At 37.0% G+C, this 10,051-nt stretch overlaps 1 protein-coding gene across 1 annotated transcript in view; it reads right to left on the reverse strand.

The window, feature by feature from the left end:
• Positions 1–8,978, reverse strand: part of LOC101854577 (allatostatin-A receptor-like) — a 31,009-nt gene extending 22,031 nt beyond the window's left edge. Inside the window, exon 1 of the mRNA XM_013083408.2 lies at positions 8,865–8,978. Within this exon, the coding sequence (XP_012938862.2) occupies positions 8,865–8,950 (86 nt within the window). The 5' untranslated portion in view covers positions 8,951–8,978. The remainder of the gene's footprint in view (positions 1–8,864) is intronic.
• Between the last annotated feature and the right edge of the window lie 1,073 nt (positions 8,979–10,051).

The raw sequence follows: 10,051 nt of genomic DNA on the forward strand, positions 1-10,051 counted from the left end.
ATATATTTATATATATGTTTATATACAGGGACAAGTTATAGTATGAGTTCAAACGCACTTACAAGATATTAAAAAATAAAAATTTTGAAAAAAAGAGATGTTGCTAAGGAGTAATATACCCCGAAATGTACGACAGATAATGAAGGTATATTACATTTGAAAGGATAAAAAGCCAGCTTGGTAATTATAGGTCACTTGGACAAAATACAAAAATAATAATCCAAAACAAAAAAATAGAAAAATCAGTGTACGAAAATCCAAGCGTTTCCGATAGTCAGTTGTTCGAAAAAAAACAACGTTTTTTTATTCTAATTTTCTAAAAATCAATTTAAAAAAGGACGTATAAATCTAGGTATTATTTATCTTAACGGGAGACGTACACTCCCAGAAAATCTTTTCATAAACAAATTATTTTTATTCATTTTCATGTAATTGTAGAAGAAGTTCATAAGTAATGTGATATATTAAGTAAGCATTTGTGGTGACTATCTTAAATTTTCAAACCTGTTTCTGAGTGCTGATGAAATTCATTAATAAATATTGAAACATATACATATTGCCAGTAATTTGGCGCTCAAGTGGAAACCTATAATTTTGGACTGTGGTTCTATGGAAGGATTTTGACCTATTTTAAAAAATAAATTACGAAAAAGTAATCCCGAAGTCAATAGACCCCCCGACAGACAGTTATGGAAAATTTGGGAACTATGTTTAAAAAAATTGAATACTTCCACAAACTAACAGTATTTCCCAATTTCCTCTCATAGAACCCCAGAATAAATCTTAAAGAAACTTGTAGGCCAAATTTGAAGCTTCAGTAGTTTTTGCAAATTCGTTTAAGCAAGGGGGTCACATTAAAAAAGTAAAAACACAGATTTTGAGAAAAACAGTAGAAAAATGAATTTGAAAACGGATTTTTTTATTCAATACGCTCTTTTCAAACACCCTTCTATGTCATGTAGGAAGATTTTTCCAACAGATTCGCTAGTGTGACCCGGCAGAACAGATGTTGAAGAATGTTTTTTCGACAAAAACCCCCAACAAAAATCGATATTTTGACAATTTTTATCGACATTTCCTAGGATTGCCAACCCGGGTCTTCCCATACATATCATCGCACAATAACAATGCTGTCATTGTGTGGCGATAACAAAATTTAATGCATCTGCGGAGGATATAAGAAATAAAAGGGATATAAGGATAAAGATGACTTGGTGTTTCTCCTCTTGTCGATGAGACCAAGTCTGGCAGAGAAAAGTGTTTGATATGAAAGTAAAAGCAAAACCACTCCAGAGCACCCGATGATCCACCAGCACTAACCGTAGGCATACACATCAAATAAGTCACGCGAAAACAAGGTAATTATACAGTCTGGCGTAAGGTTTCTTCGAAGCTCTAAGGGTAACAAAAAAGGAAGGGGAATTACCGAAATAAGTGTATACTATTTTTAGGGATCCCTATACCGATAATTGGGTACATTGAATGGCAAGAGCTATATCCTTATTATTGTTTTTTCTGTTTTTTCACCTTGTTCCACTTTTTTGCGTTGCCAATTGTCTTCACTGAGTTTTCAAAGAAAAAAATAGATTTTAAAATATAAACCATAAGCTTAGTTATGCTAAACGTAACATTTATGAGATTTTTTTCTCCTTTTCTTCTAAGTCAAAAGGAAATAGAGAAAGATCTAGGTTTGCTACCCTGAATAGAAAACGGTGTGTCTGACAATGTCAGAAGTACAGAGCTTACAGAAATGTGTTTTATGATAACACCAAAGGTGTGATATTATTATCATTATTATTATTATTATTATTATTATTATTATTATTATTATTATTATTATTCTTATTATTATTATTATTATTATTATTATTGTTATTGCTATTATTATTATCATTATATTAATATTATTATCATTATTATTATATTATTATTATTATTATTATTATTATTATTATTATTATTATTATTATTATTATTATTATTACATTACGAAGTGTCACCATAGTGACCAGAAAATCACGTTATTATTGGTCTTCATAGCACAACTTCCTGGTTCTTCATTTTCTTTTCTTCCTGTTTTTTTGTGGGCGGGTCCCTTTTTTTTAGGGTTAGCATCTCTAGCTCAAGGACACCAAGCCAGTAACCACCCACGTATAGATCGTCTTATTGACGTTTCTAACCATCGTCTGGTCTTCTGGGGACCGCAGCTCGTTAACCACCGGACGAGTGCTGGGCCCTGATAAATCAAATAATAAGAACAAATAACAATTACGCGCACAACAGAAAGAAAATCCACAGAAATTAAGAGGAACTGATCGAGTCAGGCCGGTAAAGATTGTTGTTCTGTCCGTGACTAAATTTCCTGCCGGAATCTGTATTATGGAAGAGTAATCGGAAATTTGGTCGATATTACTTCCGGTGAGGGTTTTTAGTTCCGGTCCCAAGGCCAGAAAGTCTCTGGCACTCTTGTTGCTGGGAAGTTAGTACTGAACAAGGGATGAATGAGTGTGTACTTCCTTCTGGCACTCTTGTTGCTGGGAGTTAGTACTGAACAAGGGATGAATGAGTGTGTACTTCCTTCTCGCACTCTTGTTGCTTGGAAGTTAGTACTGAACAAGGGATGAATGAGTGTGTACTTCCTTCTGGCACTCTTGTTGCTGGGAGTTAGTACTGAACAGGGGATGAATGAGTGTGTACTTCCTTCTGGCACTCTTGTTACTGAAGTATACCTTCCCGATTTATACAATTTAACAATTTTGAGAGAAATTGTACTGCATTATGATTGTTTACTATTGTTTGTGAGCGTATAAATGAGTTGTTTGTATGTTCATGAGTGTGTTTGTCTTTTATCTTTGTGGTGTGCGTTTGTGTGTGTGTGACTGAGTGTGTATGTGTATGTGTATGTGTGTGTATGTATGTGTGTGTGAGTGTGTGTGTATGTGTGTGTTTGTGTGTGTGTGTGTGTACGCGCGCTTTTGTTTGTAAAACATATTTGTGACACTTAATAAAAAAGCGTGTTTTCGTTATTAATAGAAATGTTTTGAAATTTGGTACCACTACCTGAAAAGTAAATAGGCGACTGTTCAATTAAATATAGTACAATTCCTTGCTTTCCACTTGTGTATGGTTTTTAAAAATTTTCTACAACATTTGCTTTTGGTCTGCTGTTGACGGATGTCTAACGTGTCCACTATATATGTAAATGGTTAAAAGACTGAAACATAGCTGAGAAATACCAAATGCCTTTTTTTTTGTTTTAGTAAGAGTTTTACGGAACTTGCAAACACAAAGGTCAAATAAGTGCCGAAGATTAGAGGTGTTACAAGAGATTAACAAACACAAAAAAAAGGAGGGTAGGAAAGGACGATAGATGTTTAATAGGAAAGAAGAAGCAAACCACACCACAGCACCCGCCAACCACAAACTGCCGAATGCGCAATAACCTTTCGTTCTATTTCTGTTTTAACACTGTCGTTGTCCACAGTGTACAATACCTTGATCGAAGCCAGATGCTGGGGTTGATAAATAGGCTATAGCAAGACTGGGGATTTGGTGACGTCCTTACGATCAAAGGAGATATTGTCAGACAGCAGATGGCGGGTGAGTTACCAGTGATGTGAATGGCGTAGAGCAAACAGTGATAAAAACACCAGCGGAGTAAGTGTATTTTTAGATGAAAAGAGAACGTTGTTTATTGTTAGTTCCATGACTGTTTGTACGTGCACTCTTTTCTGAGTTTGTTGAGTCTGTGTGTGTGTGTGTGTGTGTGTGTGTGTGTGTGTGTGTGTGTGTGTGTGTGTGTGTGTGTGTGTTTGTCTGTGTGCGTGTGTGTGTGTGTGAGTGTGTGAGTGTGCGTGTGGATGTGCGTGTGCGTGTGTACGTGTGTGTTTCTCTCTCTCTCTCTCTCTCTCTCTCTCTCTCTCTCTCTCTCTCTCTCTCTCTCTCTCTCTCTCTGTGTGTGTGTGTGTGTGTGTGTGTGTTCTTAGCATACTTGTTTGAAAATCGGATTGTGCCTTTACTGAATTTTGTCTTTGTTTCAGGAAGAAAGACGGTAAAAAAGAATATAGCAGACAATAGATTAAACGATTGATAGGAAGGGTGAGAAGAGAGGGAAGAGATCAGGGAGATAGGAAAAGGGAGAGATAGAGATAGAGAGAGAGAAAATGAGAGAGAGAGAAAGAGATAGAGAAAGAGAGAGAGAGAGAAAGGGAGAGAGAGCGAGAGAGGGAGAGAGAGAAAGAGATAGAGAGGAAGAGAGAGAGAGAGGGGGAGAGGGGGAGAGAAGTTGGGGGATTGTGGGAGGGATCAATTGCTGCGTCAATTTTTTTATCAAAATAATATAGCGATGTTTTTCATTTGGGAAATCCAACTTTCTATACTAAGAATACCTCCCTGTCACTACCTCGCCATTGTCCTCAAGTAATAACTGACTGTCTTCAATAGCGTTATAACAATAAGGGACGACAAAAAGTACTCATCTTGCCTTGAGCAGCCTTTTCAAAGGACCAGTCTCCGAAACTCGACGTGGCACTATGTTATTATATTTGACCTACATTTCACGAACACTAGCAAGGTGTTTTGTTTTGTACATAGTTCCTGTTATAGCAACACAGTCTGTATAATTCGCTTTCCATATTTACCTGAGAATTGTTCAAGATCTCTTCTTGTAGGACACTTTTTTAATTTAAAAAATTGGTTGCTTTTTAGGACTAGCAGGCTAGCCTAGATGTCGTGGGTTTCCAGAAAGCATGAACTTCACCAAAAGTGGGCGTTGCCCTACCTTTAGGAGAAGTTTGGTTTCATTAGTGTGTATATTTGTTTGGTAAAAGAGAAAATTGTCCTTGTATTTTAAAGAAACTTAACAAGGGTCCAAAAATTTAACCTTCGATTTTCTCTTGTCAGGATTTTCAGATAGCCACCTTGTGCTTAAAAGCGACCACTTTTTCGTTACAACTTTGCCTCAAAGTGGCAAGTATTGCGGTAAAATTGCCTTGCTTAAATATAGGTATGCTTCACTGTCTTCAGTCTCAGATGCCGATAATTCCAACGTCATGAAATTCGGTCTTCGTAACTTTTTTACCCCCTCCCCAGTCTTCTTAAAAAAAAAACCAACAACAACCCATAAACACCCCCCAGAAAAAGAAAGAAAAACAACAACAAACAAACAACAACAAACAAAACAAAACAAAAAACACAACAAAAACAACCCCCCCAAAAAAACAAAAAAACAATAACAACAACAACAACCCAGACTCTAGTCGATGCCAATTGCTATGAACAAAAAAGTATCTCAAAACGTTCTCCTAATAAGGCAGCCAGCAGTGAGAAAGAAAAGACACACTAGGAGCACACTAGAAAACCCACAGAGGCCCACTACCCCTTTCCCTTCTCAGGGAGAAGGTGAATAAGAAATTCCCGTAAAAGGTGACGGGGTAGGTGGGGTGGTTTTACGGCAGTACAGAAATTTATATTATCAAGGTTGCCCACACGTGCTCACTACCCCCCACATCCTTCAGTGAAAGGCACAAGCAGGGCGTAGGGAACAGGCCATGCACCCTGTGACACTATTTTGTAACACGCTTCTGCTGGTAGTCCCTATTTTGAGTACTAAAATTATATAATATCATAAGCACCAACACTGTAATAAAGTAATTGAGATAGCTTGAATCTTTTAACGCCAATACCATTAACGTTGATTCAGATCTTCGATACTTTTTGGTATTACGTCAAAAAATAGAAACGTTGACCTCGCTTAATTGGCCCCATCCCTTTCTCGTTACTTATCAGAATAGTGTCCGTTTAAAACATCCCAATAACTATGTAATTGAGATAGCTTGAATCTTTTAACGCCAATACCATTAACGTTGATTCAGTACTTCGATACTTTCTGGTATTACGTCACAAAAATAGAAACGTTGACCTCGCTTAATTGGCCCCATCCCTTCCTCGTAAATTATCTGAATAGTGTCCGTTTAAAACATTACAATAACTATGTTTGCCTAGAGTCTTTTATTCTTGTTAGTTTCGCTATCTCAGAATTGCAAAGTCCTCTCTGCTCAGTACGTAGTTCTGAGAAATTTGGCGTATTCAATTTGTAACGCGACAAGGTGGAATCAGGCTCTCGTCAATTATCTGGCATGTAGAGTTATTGGTATCATCGTAAAGCTTCTTCACCTGTCTTTATATGAATGAAAAAAATATCAATTTATCTTGAATGCAAGTCGAGATATTGGCGAATGAAGGAGGTGGGGGTCATTTGTTTTCAGAAGTAAAATTAGTGAGAAAATGGCCGCCGAAGATTAGTCATTTCCTTAGCTTCAGAGTCTGTTATATCTGAAAATTTATATTTTTTGTGCCTTAAGTCAACGTTTTTCAGTAAAATCTACACAGACATGTTTCTTTAATGGGCTTGAAAGATCTTCAGCCAAAAAACAAAAAACTGATACAAATTCACAAACCTGCAGGAAAATGCCAGTTTCTTCATTTTGATTATTTTGACGAGAGCCTGATTCCACCACGCGGCCTCACATTTGGAGTTTCACAACACGTCAATCCTTTTCGAATGAAATTCTTTGAATAGCTTGATAACAATTTCAAACAATCCTACGATTTTGATAGAGCAGATAGAACATATCATTGTATCACAACGCGGTGGAATCATGCTGTCGTCAATTTTTGGTCTTGTAGACTTATGGTTGTAATCCTAAAGATTGTTCATTCGTCTTGCTTTTGGTTAAAAAAAATAATTTAAAAAAACAACAACAAAAAAACACAACAAAAAACAAAAAAACAAAACAAAACCCAACAACAACTCCATTTATCTTCAACACAAGTCAGTTTCTTCACTTTGATTATTTTGACGAGCGCCTGATTTCACCACTCTGCCTAACATTAATTGGTTTCTTACTGCGTGATGTCAGCAAATTCCAAATGGCCATACATGTCAGATATAACTTGGTAATTCTTAGACATCGGTGTTGTGGGCGTCATTCAGCCTGAGGTGTTCCTGGCATTTAGAACACAGGGAGCCAGCTCACATAATGAACAAATTGTTGACCCAACAGGATTTCGCAATTTCAAGCAGACGTATTGCGATGTTAAGAATAGCGACACAGTGGAGGTGGTGGGTATGGCAATTTTTATTATTATTATTATTATTATTATTATTATTATTATTATTATTATTATTATTATTATTATTATTATTATTATTATTATTGTTGTTGTTATTGTTATTATTGTTGTTATTATTGTTATTATTGTTGTTGTTATTATTATTATAATTATTATATTATTATTATTAGTAGTAGTAGTAGTAATATTATTATTATTATTATTATTATTATTATTATTATTATCATTTTCATGCTCAGTAACGCTCTTCATGGTTTTTTTTCTAGTATAAGTTTTTTAAACATGTTCATGGACACAATTTCGATGGGTTGCTAACAAGGCGTCGGCCCTGTCTGCGAGGGCCAATCCTGGCTAACAGGGATGCGACATTGTAACAGAAAGAACGAGATACATTGCTCTTGGATGAAATTTCTACCCCCTCGAGAATCGAACTCGGTTCTCCTGTTTGCTACAACGAAGCGCCAAATCGCTACACCACAGGTGGCCTTCGTGCTCGAAGTGAAAAGGAGAAAAAAAGATATACGAGATATATGATCGTAATATGTAAGATTTCAACATTGGACCTGCTCCAACCAAGATGTACTTTTTGGGGAGGTTGTTTTACCTGTTGAAATGGGATCACATTTTTAAAAGCCATCTGATCATATGAAGTAAGCCCTTTTTCAATTACTGTTTCATAATTTGTGGTGTCGGTTGCATATTCTCAAGAATTATGTAGTAAAAAATCTAAATTTTAAACACTGATAAAGGAAAGAGAAGATGTATTGAACAGATTCTCATACAATTGTTACAATCAAGAAATAGATTTGTTGTTTTTTTCTCTACCCCGAAAAATAAAAGTTGCTTTTCTGGGCTTTGGACATTAGAACGGTTTGCCAAAACATTATATTTTTTTTAGTGGGGAGTCTGGAGTTCCTATTTTGTGAGTTGTGTGAGCTGTCTATGACGTCACAGAGGAAACATTGCTCTTATCAGTTCTTTATTGTCTCGAGGGCTGGTTTGTCTTTTCCTCTTTCGCTGCAGCTGAAAGGGTCGGAACACGAACGGGTCTAAGTCGCTTTGAGGTAGTTTACGAAAATATGTTAAAAAAAAACAAAAATGTCAACATATATTTTTATATATAATCAGCTGGACCTAAGCCTGTCTATTATCGGGTTTCGGTAATTTATGAATGACATAACTCGTAATTAAAGCCATCCAGTAATTTCATTAAATATTTTTTTTTTAATACAAAGAACGACAAGCACACACACACACACATACACACACACACACACACACACACACACACACACACACACACACATTCACACATACACACACAAGCACACACACACATACACACACAAACACACACACATACACACACATACACACACATTTAGACACATACACACACACACATACACACACACACATTCACACACATACAGACACACATAAGCCCCCCCCTCACACACACACATACACACACACATGAGCCCCCCCCCCCCATACACACACAAAACAAACACACAAAGAAGGAATGATGAGAAAACTTTTTAAAAAGTTGAACTTCCTGCTAGATACAATTTCGATAATATCGAAGACGTAGCGAACGAACCGCCCACCCTTCGCTTTCTAAGAATCAAATTACACGTACCGACGTTACTAAATGTGGTTTACGAGATCCGCCCACTTGTATAATGAGCACCAATACTACAGCTCAGATTTCCCAGCCGCTGCCTTACCTGTAATCAAGGGGCTCCGACTGATTGGACGTGATGTTCATAGCGGAATCCATGACGTCAGTAGGGGGCGTGGTCAAAGAAGACATGATAGTGAATCCACAGGCAAATCCTTTATACAGCTTCTAGCAATTCTGAAATGAAATCGAAAATAATGTGTTTTTGATTATTATGGTTAAATTTGGAAGGCGTAGGTGGTTAAGAGCTTAGGCTGTCGGACTCTCAACACTACGGTCATGGGTTGGCAACCCGTCAGGGGTCGAGAGTGCGTCTTTGAGGGAGGTACTTTAATTAATCGACGAATGTTCCGTACTTCACATATTTAGAAATGGGTACCCGGACAAAGACAGAAATATGGTCGCTTTTAAGGACAAGCGGGTTAACCCAGATTTCGGCGGTTTCCAGAAATCTTAACGTACACAAAAAGTAGGCATTGTCCTACCTATAGGAGAAATTTGGCTTCGTTGGTATGTATATTTGTTTGGTAATTGAGAAAACTCTCCTTGTCTATTAAAGAAACTGAACAAGGGGCAAAAACTACCTTTGATTTTCTCAATACAGCATTTTACAGGATAACCCCTTTGTGTTTAAAAGCGACCATATCATATTAATATGTTTTCGTTGTCAGTTTGTTCGTGTTTTAGTGACTGCAATACGCAGTTCACGCAGTCCGAGAATGTTTCTGAGGGTTCTGGGGTCTGTTGGAGTAATAACGGTCGTAAAGGACGTTATAGACAGTGGAATTAGGCAATGCGAATGCAATTATCGTCCATTAGTGTCCTACAATTTGAATATTTTATAAGGTAATTTCAGTCAGACTGAACCTAATCGAGGCACTAATAGTTGTTGGCTTGTCTATGTACAATGATTAACTCATTACCAGCTGACGACCCTTAAACGGCGGGGGGTGGGGGTGGGAGGGGGGTGCTACACCCCAAAGTCAAGATTCAGCTCAAAATTATGGAATTTGAGTTGTAGGCCTTTTTAGCTTCCTCAACCGCTCCTACAACTATTTCATCACATAAGAACCCCCCAAAAACGTATTTCCCTCCCATATCGGTCATGTTTGTCACCGCCGTTTCCTCATTAAGTCAATATTTTATTTTTCTTTATCGGCCGTTTTCTCAAAACGCAATTTTTCTCTATACTTTTTTGAATAACTCCACCATTTTTTTTCCGATCTTCATGAA

The sequence above is a fragment of the Aplysia californica genome, unplaced genomic scaffold, assembly GCF_000002075.1.
Source record: "Aplysia californica isolate F4 #8 unplaced genomic scaffold, AplCal3.0 scaffold00230, whole genome shotgun sequence".
Lineage (NCBI taxonomy): Eukaryota > Metazoa > Mollusca > Gastropoda > Aplysiida > Aplysiidae > Aplysia > Aplysia californica.